The 15549-nt window shown below is 40.7% G+C and overlaps 1 protein-coding gene across 16 annotated transcripts in view; it reads left to right on the top strand.

Annotated features, from left to right (window-relative positions):
- MED12L (mediator complex subunit 12L) overlaps nt 1-15549 on the top strand; it is a 336247-nt gene that overhangs the window by 55128 nt on the left and 265570 nt on the right. For all 16 annotated transcript variants that reach the window (XM_049629661.1, XM_049629655.1, XM_049629653.1 and 13 more), the window contains 2 exons: nt 11796-11965; nt 14346-14456. In XM_049629661.1, coding sequence (XP_049485618.1) covers nt 11796-11965; nt 14346-14456 — 281 coding nt within the window. The remainder of the gene's footprint in view (nt 1-11795; nt 11966-14345; nt 14457-15549) is intronic.

Genomic DNA, 15549 nt, shown 5'->3' with positions numbered 1-15549 from the left:
GAGAGAGAGAGAGACTGCGAGCACAAGTTGGGGAGGGGCATAGACAGAGGGAGACACAGAATCTGAAGCAGGCTACAGGCTCTGAGCTGTCAGCACAGAGCCTGATGTCAGAGCCTGATGTGGGGCTCAAACCTGTGAACCGTGAGATCATGACCTGAGTCAAAGTTGGACGTTTAACTGATAGAGCCACCCAGGTGCCCCAATGTTTGTAGTATTTGTATTCGTGTTCTAATGAAAGACTCTTACCTACCTAAGGCTTGTTCAGAAGTATGAACTTCACAGCAATTGCATTTAAGTCTTAAGTAGTAAACACGGTGCTTCTACTGTTGAGACTTGACTCAAACCAAGCTCATTATGAAATTAAATTCCAATGTAAAGTGTAAAGTGAAAATGTAGTTAATGTGGCTGTGTAAATGATCAGGGCTTTCAACCACTTCCTCAGTAGCAGAAACTGAGAGAGGAGTGAAGATAATGAAATGTCCAGTATAATAATTTAAGTAGTTCACATGTCTCCATGGGGCCGGCAGCAAATGTCTTTCTCCAGGCCTGCTCCTCCCTTTCTCCTTCCACCCAAGTCCTCAGGGGAGGCTTCCCTGTATATCTGAGGTTTCATTGGTGCACAGAGGTATGTTCTGCACACAGGGAAGCACAGCTGTGGTTTCCTTACCAAGTCTATTGTCGAGCTGTAGCTTTCCTCTCCTGGGGCAATAAAACTTGAGGCTTAGTCTCAGATGTGGAGGACTGTGGGGACCTGTCCTAAGGGGTTAATTAAATGCACCAGTTTAATATTTGTGAAAATAGTGTGCCTGTTATTCCTTGACAGGAATATCTCAGCGTGGCCAAGGTTGCCGCTCATTCAGGTATACACAGATATCTGAAAAGCTTTGAGAAATGTACCATATGATAATTATAGCATTAATTTCAGAGAGCCATCTCACGTTCCTGAGAAGGAGCAGAGCCTGTTCTGGCAGATGTTGAGTATGAGCCCGTCTGTTAGGAGGAAACCCCTGAAGCTGTACTTCTGCCGAGAAGTTGGGGGTGTGATTGATGTGGTGAATAAGAAAGTCTTGTTCTGGGGGCTAAGATTGGCTTCTGTGGTTGCCAAGAGCCTTGGCTTCAGTTGCTTGTATGGGGCTGATAGGGAAAAAGGACTATTGGAAAAAAATTCCTAAATGCAACAGTTAACATTGCATACGTCAGAATGGAAACAAAAACTGGGAGACCTGATAGCCTAGAGTGCCAAACCAAGAGAAGTGTCAAAGTCTCTTCTCCTCAGGTGTGAGATACTCCACAGCACCTAGGATGCAGAAAGGCACAGTTAGGAGTTTACTTGCTTCCTAGGAATGCAGCTCTTTTGCTCCTACCAGCCCTCCCCTGTCAGCCCCACTTCCTCCTTTCCCTGCCCAAGACCTTGCCATCCATTTCCTTCATTGGCCAGTCTGGTCTCTTTTTACCCTGAAATCCTTAAACATTAACGGTCTGCCCCACAACTGTGCAGTTATTTATATTTTGCCTTGTAATGGTCCTTATCTTGTTTGGAGTATTGTCCCTCCTTCCTGTATTTACATCATTCACTCCTTGGGTAAGATGCCCTTTGCTCATAACGGTTGGTCGAATCATCTCTCCCTCAAGCCTTCCTTCCCTTGAATTTCAGAGAGTAGGAAACTTCTCTCTGTTTTCCTTAGCTCACTTCCATCCTGGTAGACACCCAGACAGACTTTTCCACAGTAGCCAGGCTTCCTTACCGGTCTTCTTTGCCTCATCCACTGAGCTACTTTCACCTATGGTGACTTCCTTCCTATGTGTGGGCTCCCGCCTGCCAGGCCTGTAAATCATGGGTGTTTGCTTTCTTCTGGGCATGCCCCAGAGTTGTAAGCAGGTTTTATCTCTTAATTCTGGAAATAACCCTGTGGGCTAAGTACACTTAACTCTGTGTTGTAGACAAGTAACGAGGCACCCGCAGTCTGAGTGACTTACCCAAGATCTCAGAGCTGGCAAGTGATTGGAGCTGAGACAGGAACCATGTCTTCTGACTTGAGAGCCTGTGCTCTTGACCAACCACTACCAAGCAAGTTAACATATGCTGGGGGCCTAGGTGGGGCTGGATGCCAACTAATATTCTGACTGTGCAGAATAAACCGATCTGCCCCTGGACTATGTCTGCTGGGTACTTCTATCGTCGTAATCACTTTCTTGGAGGCATTGAAATGACACATGATAACGGCCCCCATACCTGTGTCTTTTTGCACTGACTCTTTTTCTGAGTGTCAGACCTGTGTGTCCACCTGCCTCAGACATGTTTCCCTATGAGTATCTCCGGGACCACAAATTCAGGTGTTGAACGCAAAACTGAGAAACCTTGGTAAGGTCAGTGGATTGTGTCAATGCCACTATCCTGGTTGTGATACTTGAATGTAGTTTTGCAAGATGTTAGCTTTTGGGGAAGGTAGGTGAAAGGTACGTCGGATCTCTGTGCAGTATTTGTTACAACTGCACAGAGTTTAATTAAAACAAAAAGTTAATAAAAACAAACAGAATGAACTCAGCCCTTTCACCCCTCCCCCTGCTCCCTGTCTCTACTCCACATCTCCGTCAGTGGCTCCAGGATCTGCTCAGCCACCCCACTGAGAAATCTGGAAGATGCCCTGCTCCTCTCTTTCCTTCTCTCCAGGATCAGGTTGGTTACCATGTCACCTGCCTCTTTTTCGTTCCCTCCTTGGTCACCTCCCCAATGGACTTGATAGTCTCCTTTCACTTTCTCTCCCCTACAACTATCTGAGAAGGTCTTAATTTACATATCTGATCCTACCATTCTTTTGCTTAAAATCCTTCAGTGGCTTTTAATCATTTGTGATGACAGACCAAATTCCTTAGGTCATCACTACCAGGGTCAGAGTCATCTGGGCTGCTGGTTATTAATGCAGAGTTCTGGACCCCACTCCAGACTTCTGAGGTTGAAATCTCTGGAGTCAGAGCTAAATCTGTGTGTTTAACCAGCGCCCTCTGGTGACCATTTCATGCACTAGCGTTTGAAGACCTCTGGCCTGGGTCACCTATCTGGTCTCAAAGGCGCTTTCTGTCCTTCTGCCTTTCTGCTTTCTGCTTTCTGCATTGCCTGGGACATTGCACAGTGCTGTTTGTGTCTGTGGAACTCCTTTGTACTTACTGTCCCTCAAGACTTGACTACAGTGTCCACTTGCTTCCTCTCCTGGGTCATGTGATGTGTCAGAGCACTTAACCTCACTGCTGTCAAGATCTGTGTCCCTATGTGTTTGCCTAGTTTGAGGTTGAATTGCCCCAATTAGGGGCTGCTTTATCTTCAACCCCCTGTAGCCTCAGAGCCCAGGACAGTTTCTGGCCCATAGTAGGCACTTAATGTTTGCTGCTTATAATACCCATAATTTTTATTTTATTTTGAGTAGCCACCTTGACCTTTTAATTAACAGTACTTCATATTGTTGCTCAGTAAATAAAACCAGAGAGAAATAGCCAGTTAAAAAATAACACAGGAAAATTACTCATCCAGACAAAAACAGATACTGGCTATTTGCCATTAAACACCCGTGTTCTACAGGTAATTCTGTATTAGTGGAAAACTTTTTTAAAACATGAAAAAAAATGTCATACTCTATTATCACAGCCTTCCTACTGTCTCCCTCCCTCCACTGCCATTTACACCCCCCCACCCACCCTCTTTTCAGCTTTTCAGCCAGAGGGCCTGATTTCAGTGACTGACCATTCAGCAAAACACAGCATTCCAGCCATTGGGCTGACTCTGTCGGTCTCCGGGCGCACTGAGACAGCACTTTTCATCTGGACTATTCTTTATCCAGCCTGCCAATCAGCATGCTGATTTCCCCCTTTCATTTCCCAAGTGAATAGTGGCTGAATAGGGAATTTCAGGTTTTTCTGTGAATCATTTTATAGGATACAACTGATTAACTTTTTTAAGCCTTTTATTATGGAAATTTCACACATGTACAGATATAGAAGAATAAAGTCCCTATTACTGTTCACCCAGGTTTAACCATTGACCCACGGACACCCTTGTTTTTGCCCCTCTCCTCCCCACTGCCCACCCCCTCAAAGTCCTGTATCATCTTGCAGTGGATTACTTTTTACCAGTATGGGATAGTCTTTTACTTCATGCAATGCAGATGATTTCTTACTGATAGTAACGTATTTCAAGAAAACACTTAATAAAATTATATAACAGCTATATTAAGATATTAAACTTTGCAGTTCATGTAAAGTATACTTTAGTGGTTTCAAACCTCATGTTGGGTGTAGAGATGACTTAAAAATCTTAAAATTTTTTTTGAGTATATTTGGTATCCAGTGTTACATTAGATTCAGGTATACGACATAGAGATTCAACATTTCTATATGTTATGCTGTACTCACAAGTGTAGCTACCATCCATCACCATAAAATGCCGTGATAATACCACCGACTATAATACCTATACTGCACCTTTTATTCCCATGACTCACTTATTCCATAGTTGGAAGACTGTGTCTCCCACTCCCCTTCTCCCATTTTGTACATCCCCCGACCCCTGTCCCCTTTGGCAACCATTAGTTTGTTCTCTGTATGTATAGATCTGATTTTGCTTTTTGTTTGTTCATTCATTTGTTATTTTAGATTCCACAAACGTGTGAAATCCTAGGGTGTTTGTCTCAGTCTTACTTCACTTAGCATAATACCCTCTAAGTCCATCCATGTTGCAGATGGCAAGATCTCATCCTTTTTTACAGCTGCGTAATATCCCATTTGTGTACGCGCGCGCGTGTGTGTGTGTACACACACACACACACACACACAGCACATCTTTATCCATTCATCTGTTGATGGACACACGGTTGCTTCCCTAATTTGTTTATTATGAATAATATTTCAGTAAGCATAGAGGTGCATATATCTTTTTGAATTACTGTTTTTGTATTCTTTGGGTAAATACCCAGTAGTAGAATTACTGGATCATATGGTAATTCTGCTTTTAATTTTTTGAGGAATGTCTAACAGGGCACATCTTTGCCAATACTTCTTTGTTGGGCTTTTGATTCTTGCCATTCTGACAGATGTGAGGTGGTGTCTCATTGTGGTTTTGATTTGCATTTCCCTGATGATCGTCTTTTCATGTGTCTGTTGGCCTTCTGTATGTCTTCTTTGGAAAAATGTCTATTTAGATTCTCTGCCCATTTTAAAATCAGATTGTTATTTCGGTGGTGTTGAAGTTCTCTACATCTTTTGCATGTGAACCCCTTTATTAGGTATGTCAGTTGCAGATCTCTTCCCTAATTCAGTAGGTTTTCTTTTTGTTTTGGTGATGGTTTCCTTGTTGCATACAAGTTTTTGGTGCAGTCCGAGTAGTTTAATTTTTTTGCTTTTGTTTCCCTTGCCTGAAGAGACCTATCTAGAAAAATGTTGCTACAGCTGATGTCAAAGAGATTATTACCTATGTTCTCTTCTAAGAGTTTTATGTCTCACATTTAGGTCATTAATCCCTTTTGAGTTGATTTCTGTGTGTAGTATTACAAAGTGGTCCAGCTTTATTCTTTAACACGCAGCTGTCCAGTTTTACCAGAACCATTTATTGAAGTGATTGTCTTTCCTCATTGCATATTCTTGCCATGGCCACATTTTAGGACATTTTTGTTGCCTTTGAAAGAAATCATGTACTCTTTAGCCATCACTTCTCATTTGCCCTCCCTCCCCATCTACACTAGGCAATCTAATTAGCCCCTCTAGATTGGCCTATTCTTAACATTTCATATAAATGGAATCCTACAATATGTGGTCCTTTGAAACTGCCTACTTCCAGTTAGCATAATGTTTTCAAGGTTCATCCATGTTGTAGTATGTGTCAGCAGTTCATTTCATGCCTTCTCAGGGCTGAATGGTATTTGTATGCATATAACACATTTATCCATTCACCAGTTAACGGACATTTGGGTGGCTTTCACTTTTTGGTTATTGTGAATCATGCTACTACAAACATTTCTTGATGAATCTTGGTGTGGACATGTGCTTTGATTTCTTCTGGGAATATAGTTGTGGAATTGATGGGTTTTATGGCAACTCCACTTTTAACTTTTTGAGGAAATGCCAAACTGTTTTGCATTTTACATGCCTACCAGCAAGGCATGAGGATTCTAAATTGTACACATCCTCACCACCACTTGATGTTATGTGTCTTTTTATCACTGCCCCAGTGGTATATCATTGTGGTTTTGAATAACATTTTCCTGGTAGCTAATGATGTTGAGCATCTTTTCATCTGCTTATTGGCCATTTGTTTATCTTCTTGGAGAATGTCTATTCAGATCATTTGCCAATTAAAAAAAAATGGGTTATTTATCTTGTTATCATCAAGTTGTTATAGTTCATTATAGGCTCTGGATCCAGGTCTCTTATCAGATAGGTGACTTGCAAATATTTTTCTACCAATTTGTAGGTTGTCTTTTCACTTGATCGATGGTATCCTTTGATCAAGAAAGCCTTTTAACAATAGAAAATATGAGAAAAAATGGTAGAAAATCTTTCAGTCATTCTTACTGAGTATTTAGAAGTGGAATGTGTTGTGTCTTACATGTATGAAGTTTTTTTTTTTTTTCCTCAATCAATATGCACCAAAGTCAGGCTGATTAAACCCTCAACATCCTACAGTTTTGAGAAGCAGGCTGTTCCCTTTGTGGAGAAGCAAGGACTTTTGTTTTAGTGGTGTAGCCAGAGGAAGAATTTTCTAGGACGAGTTTCTCCTTCAAGGAAACTGTCATCTTTGACTTAAGTTTTAGATCAAGTGGATCACCTTAAAAATGTGCACCTTAGTCTCTGGGACTGGTTGAAGTTTTAAATAATCTCTGTTGGATTTATTTTCCACAGTGAGTTCCCACTGGCTTTGATATCAGAGGAAAGAATTTGGCCAGGAAAATGAGCCTCACAAAATTAAAGGACGCACATATGTACTTACCGGAAGTTTATTAAAGAGAAATGAAACTTAAGTATTTGGTTGGGCCTTTTGCAGTACATTGACTAGCAGGTGCTTCTAGATGTGTTGGCTGTAACAAAGACAGAGCATACTAGACAGGGAATTTGGCATTTCCTAAATGGTGTTGAAAGGTAGGTATGCAGTGATGAGTTTAAACTAAAAAGCAGAGGGGCGTCTGGGTGACTCAGTCAGTTGAGCATCTGACTTTTGATTTCAGCTCAGGTCATGATCCCAGGGTTGTGGGATTGAGCCCTGCATTGAGCTCTGTGTTTAGCATAGAGTCTGCTTAAGATTCTCTCTGTCCCTCTGCCCCTCTCCCCCTGCTTGAATGTTCTCTCTCTAAAGAAACAAACAAACAAACAACAACAACAAAAAACAAAAACAAAGAAAAAACCCTAAAAAGCAAAGATGTTTGTAGGAAGATTTGGGAGGCAGAATAATTGGGGAGTGACTTAATTTAGTAGTTATTTTGGGCAGCACCTTATTGTGTATTGATTCACATTAGTACTCTGATGTTGACTATATAAGACATAGTTTTATGGAGATGAAAGAGATAGAGGATGAAAGAACAGAAATTCTGATCTATCAGAGAACAGAGAGAGCCCCGTTAGATGGTGGCTTGGTGTCCAGAGACTAGAGAAGGCTTCATATTCAATGCCACGTTTGAATTGGGTCCAGAAAAATTATCACAAGTGAACACAGGTGAGTAGAGGAGGTATTGTAGGTAAAGAGCATCATGGGCATGAGAGTCAGAAAGCAACTTCAGGTACTTACTGATAGGTAGCAATTGAAATGATTTTAAGTTCCAGGTAAGGAGTTTGGCCTTAATTCATTAAGGATTGCTGATCCATTGAAGGTTTTGGAACCATGAAACTCATTGTTTGATTTTATAAATCCTTATCCAGAGCATTATGTTAGGCTTGGCAGCTCAGCTGTGGCAGTGGCAGGGTCTAACATCAGTGACAACAGATGCTATCCTCTGACAGTCAAGATCTAACCCTTAGTCTCCTTTCAGGAAACTTTTCATCCCAATAATAGTGATGATAACTACCACATATTGATCTATTTCTGCACTGTATGCACCATGCTAAGTAACTCATCCTTACGGTAACTCGTGTGTGTGTGTGTGTGTGTGTGTGTGTGTATTATTGATTCCTATTGCAGAGGAGGAAATCGAGACTTAGCAGAAGTTAGATACCTTGTTTCACATCACACAGGCAAGTAGCAGAATTAGAATTTGGACCCAAGGCCATCCTGTTCCAAAGTTCATTTTAGCAAAACCACTAAATGCAGCCCCTCTATTGCTTCTCAACTAATGTTTTGCTGCCAGGATACCTTCCCCTTGAGCCTTGCTGCATTTGGCATGCTTTGTGTTTGCCCCCAGGGTAGATTCCTCCTCTGTCAGGCTCCCAGTTTTCTTATTAATACTGCAGGTATTCCAGGCCAAGGAGGATCATCTTTAACGGAACTTGGTGCATGTCTGTTATGACCTTTATGTGTTTGTCGATTTACATATTTTCATGTACTACAGTGGGGCATCTCACACCTGTTGGTGTACTTCTGGCTTAGCTGTATGACCTTGCATAAGCCTGCTGTGCCGGATCTATAAAACGCTAGGGTGAGCTGTATGACCTCCGAAACCCCTTCTGTCTTGGGCATTAGGCATTAACAAAGAGGCAATAAGTGGCTGTGGGATTCATGGAGGTTCCGGGGAGTGTTGTCAAAGGGACCAGTCATTCTTTTCAGTCCTGATTCCTGGTGCCACTCACTCTCAATGTGAATTATGTGGACACACTTTCTAATAATCCGGCTTCACGGACCTGGAGTTCTGCTTGACATCAGTGAACTGCAAATGTGGCCGTATCCTTGGAGCTGCTTGAATTTAGAGCTGCTTGCTCCACATTCAGAGTGGTCTCCTTGGTCACTTTCTGCACCTTTTGCACCTTTGAACACTGCACATCCTACCCTCACCCCTCCCCCCCGCCCATCTTCCCTGTGACTTTTATCCATTCCTATTTTCTTTTTATCACCTGATAAAAAACAGCTCCTTCCTCCAGCCAGTTAAGTCTAGATCTGTCAGGAGGAACTGAAGGCACTGGAATTTGGTCGAAGTTCCCCCTGGGACTGAATTCACACCCAGGGCTGAGAACCATTGCCTGCCTTGCCACTGCGGCCCCCACCCCCCAGCCCTGCTTGGTTTTCATTATTTGTCCTAACTAAGCATGAGGGATGTCAGTGGATCCTAATAATTTCGTGGTGTTGGAAGACTGGGGGCCGTTTGTTATTTTCTGTTTTCAGTTTTTAATAAACATTTTGTGTGCATCCTAATTTTATACTAATCCTCTGTAGACTCTTATGTCCCAGACCTCTGAATCTATCTGATTGATGTGATAACTTACTGCCAGTTAAATATAGTTAGTGTTAAAAAACACTACACAAGAGACCTACATTTGCATACCATTTGAATCCCACAAGGAGTTCAGATTGTGGAATGTCCTATTCAGCATAATTTTTTTTTTTTTAACGTTTATTTATTTTTTGAGACAGGGAGAGACAGCATGAACGGGGGAGGGGCAGAGAGAGAGGGAGACACAGAATCGGAAGCAGGCTCCAGGCTCTGAGCAGTCAGCCCAGAGCCCGATGCGGGGCTCGAACTCACGGACCGCGAGATCGTGACCTGAGCTGAAGTCGGACGCTTAACCGACTGAGCCACCCAGGCGCCCCTCAGCATAATTTTTAAAAGAAATGCATGTTTATATAAACATTCCAGCATAGGGACGCCTGGGTGGCTCAGTTGGTTAAGGTTAAGCATCTACCTTCAGCTTGGGTCATGATCTCACAGTTCATGAGTTTGAGCCCTGTGTCAGGCTCTGTGCTGACAGCTCAGAGCCTGGAGCCTGCTTTAGATTCTGTGTCTCCCTCGCTCTCTGCCCCTCCCCCTCTCATGCTCTGTCTCTTCAAAAATAAACATTAAAGATTTATTTTAATAAAAATAAAAAAAATCCCAGCACATATAAAGGAAAAATGACTGAAAAGATATATACTAGAGTATTTAATTATGAGTGATGGGATTACAGATTTTTTTTTATCTCTGCATTACACATTTTCTGTAGTGAACACATGTTTCTTATGTATTTAACAATCTTGAAAAGAAGATATACCCTGGACGAAGTAGGTGGTGTGTGAATATGTGAGTTATTTTTAGCTCTTGAGGCTGAAATATTCTGTGGGGGTATTGAGGATGGTACCATGCTGAGAGAGTTAATAGCAAGGCTTGGCACACAAAAGCTAGGATTTGGATCCCTGTTATTTTTGTTTTTGCTTATTATAGCCAAGCTAAACTTATCTCATCTGATGGTGGGCATTTTGTTTTGTCAAACGAGTTCCTTGAGACTATTAGTTCATAATGGGGGCATCAGATGATGATGCTGATAATGTATTGTTATGTCTTTAATGCTGATAGATGAATATTAATATGTTATTGGTGGTGCTTTCTAAAATACTGTTACACTAGGGACAGAATGTTGACCTAGTATCTGTTCATCTTTTTGCATTGGCTTAATTACTACAGTTTAACACGTGCATCTGAAAATTTTAAATAAGACACAATGAGACTAAGTTGTTTAGACCAAAACTTAACAGTAGTTCTCTCTGGACTGTTGTCAAGTACTTTTAACAGTACTTAAAAAATAAAAACAAAGCCCTCAGTCCCCAACAGATGTTTAGTTTCTGCTCCTACTTTTGTCAAGATAGTTTCCTTTAAAAATAAGGCGGGAGAGCCAATTGCCTGGATAATGGGAAAACAGCATTGTGTGGTAACGTTTCAGTAGGGTGGTTTCTTCTGAAATGCTGTTTCACTAATCCTTGGGGAAATTTGGCTGTGAGCATGCAATTATTACATTTTTATCCACAGAATGGGCTAAAGTTGGCATCACATCCCTCACGGTTGCCAGAGGCAACACACTGATTTAATTCGTGCCCCTCTGGCAGACATTTTTGAATAATTTTAGTGTTTTTTTTTGTTTGTTTGTTTTTTGTTTTTTTGTTTTTTGTAATGGTACTTTTCCTATTTCCTTTCTGTACTCCTACCTTTTGTTGCTCACTACTCTTTCTGATTGAGTTCTGAGGCATCCTGTGTTGGTTGTGGAGCGGAGACTAATTGAAGGTCCAGATGGCTGTCTAAGAGGCAGCCGCGCTTGTGTTTCTGGCAGGTGCGGGGAGAGGGAGAGTGCAGGTCGGAATGCTGTGAAGGGCCAGCCCACGGCGAATGCCAGTCCTCTTACAGACTGAAGAAAACAAAACAGATCTTAATTAGGCATGTTAGAAATCCAACTTGGAGCCTGAAAAATCTACCTTAAGACTTGCATTTGAAGGATTTTGAATTCTTCAGTAGAATTGAAATTTCTTGAAGTACTCACCTCCACAGTTCTATTTCCTGCTTGTGGCTTTTTGTATGCAAAAAATCTTTTATGCTCCTAGAGCATCACTAAATGCACATAACTCAAGTGTGGGCAACTCTTCTCCTAGCTTAGGGGTCACAGAGGCGCAAGGGGAGAGCCGCCCTTTCCACCCAAGAGCTGTCCAACATTCCTACTAGGTCTGGCCACCTTGCATTACTCAAAGGCTCTGGGGTGGTTGTACTTCTTCGCACAGTGCTTGCTGTGTCAAAACCACTTTTTTGTAATAGATGTTTGTTTTATATGTACATCCTTAAGATTGTCAGAAAGGGGGAGAAAACATTAATTATTCTATCCATCTTGTCTGGAAATTAAAACAAAATTTTTTTTTTTTTTTTTTAACGCAGAGTGGACACAAATATCTACCAGATATCTTCGAGAGCAGCTGGCCAAGATTTCTGACTTTTACCACATGGCTTCCAGCACAAGTGACGGTCCTGTCCCGGTGCCACCAGATGTGGAGCAAGCCATGAAGCAATGGGAATACAACGAAAAGTTGGCATTTCACATGTTCCAGGTAACCTTCCCAAGAACCTCAAGGCTGTCTAGCTTGCTTTTAAGAAGAGAGCAAATACTTTATAGTTTAATTTTTTAGGAGTCAAGTGATATCTTTATATGAACCAATACGTTGAAAGAAAGCAGTCTGACATTTCTCACCTTGAGTTGTATTGAAGGTAACACCTTTGCCCTGACATGACAGCTTCTATTGGATATATTGATCTCCAGCTTTCAATTGTCTTAGCCCTTTTAATGCAGTTAATTACTTTGCCTTTGCTGTATTAAATATAATCCCTGTAAACCTTTTCTTTTACAAAAATTAGATACATTCAGAAAATATTTGTGTGGGTATTTCCTGTCTCATAGATCTCCATTAGGGCTTAGTTTCTCCATAAGAGGGTCATGTTAATTTGGCTCAGCAGCAGTTTAAAATGTAGTTGGGAGGATGAATAAGGCCATTGAGGAATGACTGAATCCTCCTCTCCGAGAAGCTGATGTAAATCATATTGACCAGAAGAGGGCACTTGTGCTGTTTTTTGCTTCAGTCTTTATTCCTAGTGAGGAAGAGGGAGAAGTGTATTCAGCTGAAGTTTTATGACTAGCAGAGACTTTGACTACCTGTTATCTTGACCAAAGAGGAAAGGGATAAAAAGGATATGTAGTTTCTAAATTTTCCTTTTAGAGCTTTATAATTTCCAGACTGTAAGAGAATTTTCCTAAGAGCTCAAAGTGGGAAAAAGCCTGGTCCTTTTGGCAAGTAGCATTGTTAGTTTTAAAGCAGTTGAAACAACTCTTACAAATGCAAGTTCCATTTAGCAGAGGACTCCCTTGGTGCCTGCTCTGAGTTTTTAACGACTTTGGGTGGAGGATTTAGTCTGCATCTTCAAAAAAGTGTGTCAACATGCTTAATGTTTTTGGAAGGATTACTTTGTGTATTGGGAACATGGAAATCAGTATCTCCTTTATAGGAAGCAGGTCCTAAACGGATGAATTTAATTGGGTCACTAATGTTTGAATTTAAAAGTTTAGTATATTTTAATTTGCCATATTCTGAAATGTGAAACTGACTTAGTACATACACCTGCAGATACATGTGCAGAAATAAGGGTGTGGGTATGTACACAGAGGCATCTTGAGGATGGATGTGTAGCCGTTGAAAGTCATATTTATGAAGACTTGTTTTTGAACCTTGCACTTGCCATCTCCTATATGTTAAGTACAGAATTCTATTTTATTCATTTCTTTATCAACTTCAAATTCACTGGTCTTAAAATTTTAAATTGTACTTTTTTGTGACTAACCATTTAACTCTTGGATTTAAGGCATTTTAAAATTTAGAAATTAGCAACCAGTAGATATCTTGATGCCATGCCAGTGTCACTGTTATCTTTTAAATACTGAAGCTATAATTTGTCAGTATATTTTCACACAAATCTCTGATAACCATGGTAGTGGACCACTGGTGATAAATAGGTAAGAAAAAGTTGCTAGGAGTAAAGTAGGCATTCATATTAACTACTAAGGTGGTTATCAGAATGACCTTAAAGATACAAGTGTCTTTCCCAGAAAGCGTATCTTTTTGTTTCTATCTTGAAGATTCTTTCATGATGTAGGTCATAATACAAAACTGTAACATGATATTAAATACATACACACATAGAATATCATAGAAGAATAGTTGGTTTATATGTACGTGTGTGTGTGTGTTTATATGAAAGTAGTAAATGAAAATGTTAACGGTGCAAGAGGGGCTAGACCACCTCTGGGACATTTTGGAAATCTGAGGTGTGTTGTTATTTTCAGTGTAGTTATGTTGGAACATTTATACATTATTTTATTATAATTTTTTTCATTTGTTAACAGTTAATTAGGCCATTATGTTGATTTTTCAAGGTTATATTTCATGCATAGGTTATAGTATCTGAAATTCATTTTAGGATAGAGGCAGGGGTTATTGGGAGGGCATTAGACCTAATGGGATTTTCAAATGCTTGCTGAGATGATAGTGTGATGGGGGCTTTTGTTCTTTATAATTATTACCAGTGGACAAGTTTCCTCCTGTGACATAAGTTCATACTCCCTGGAAATCTGGCCACATGCTTGACATGTCCTCAGAGTCTGAAAGCTTCTGAATTTCCTTTCTCATAGGAATTGTTTTCAATTTAGAATGAAGCAGATTACCAAGAAAAAAAGAAAACCAAAAAACCCACCCCAAACCGATTATACAGAATCACACTGGCACTTTGTTTCGTTTAGAATTTGGGGTGTGGTCAAGGAGACCATACAACACAAATCACAGTAGTAAAATTACACTTCAGCAAAAGAGTTACAGTGCTCCTTTTTGAATATGAATTGGTCTTGCTTTAACGTCATCAGTGTGACTTTCTCTTTCATTGAAGGAAGGAATGCTAGAAAAACATGAATATTTGACATGGATCTTGGATGTGTTAGAGAAGATCAGACCGATGGATGATGACCTTCTTAAACTCTTGTTACCACTCATGCTGCAGGTACAGTACATGTGACCACGAGCCAGCTGATTTTATGGGCAAGAGAGGAGTCTGATTAGGATGATTAAGTATGTAGAGGTGGAAGAGGAAGAACATTATCTTTGGGACAGAAGGGAAAAATGGCTTGATGCTACTCCACATGTGTCAGCCACGTTCATAGTTTTTAACCATGTGTCCTTCTAAAGTATTCTCACCTGCGCTAATGCCTCCCGTCGGTGAGCTAAGCAGACAGCTCTTTACATACTATCGCCCCATTCGCACAGATGTCTGTGAAAACAAAACAAAATCATCTCTTTTTAAGCATTAGAGGATCTTTTATATTCATTTGACATTCTTTGAGCCACTGGGGGTGGGAACTTCCTGTTTTAATGATTGCTTTAAGATCTGCTAAAAATTTAGGTTATTTGGTTACGATTTACTTAGAAAACATAAAGATTTCCTGGAAAGTTAATACATGCATTTGGTCATTTAAGCAATATGAAAGAGTATCTAGTGAAAAGTAATTCTCTTCCTCTCCCTCGTACCCTCCTGGAGACTACACTGTGCGGGTGTCCTGTGTATCCTCCCTGTGATGGTCTGTGCCCATGCTGTCCATTAGAGTAGCCACTAGCCCCAGGTAGCTTTCGAGCCCTCGAGCTATGACAAGTGCAATTTGATATGTGCTCTTAGTGTAAACGCACACCAGATTTCACATTTAGTTCAGAAAAGAGTGTATAATGTCTCATGAAATCTTTTTGTGTTGATTCCCTGTTGAAATGATAGTGTTTTGGGTATGATAGGCTAAATAAAATACGTTACTTATTTAATTTTGCCTGTTATTTATTTATTAAAAAATTTTTTTTAACGTTTATTCATATTTTGAGAGACAGAGTGTGAGTAGGGGAGGGGCAGAGAGACAGGGAGACAGAATCAGAAGAAGGCTGCAGGCTCTGAACTGACAGCATAGAGCTTGATATGGGGCTTGAGCTCACAGACTGTGAGATCATGACCTGAGCTGAAGTCGGAAGCTCAACCGACTGAGCCACCCAGGTGCCACTTGCCTGTTATTTTTTTAATGGAAAACTTAAAATTACATATATGGCTTGTGTTGTTT

This window comes from Panthera uncia, chromosome C2, assembly GCF_023721935.1.
Source record: "Panthera uncia isolate 11264 chromosome C2, Puncia_PCG_1.0, whole genome shotgun sequence".
Classification (NCBI taxonomy): Eukaryota; Metazoa; Chordata; class Mammalia; order Carnivora; family Felidae; genus Panthera; species Panthera uncia.
The sequence above is the reverse complement of the archived record's forward strand: the minus strand, read 5'-3'. Positions and strand labels throughout refer to the sequence as shown.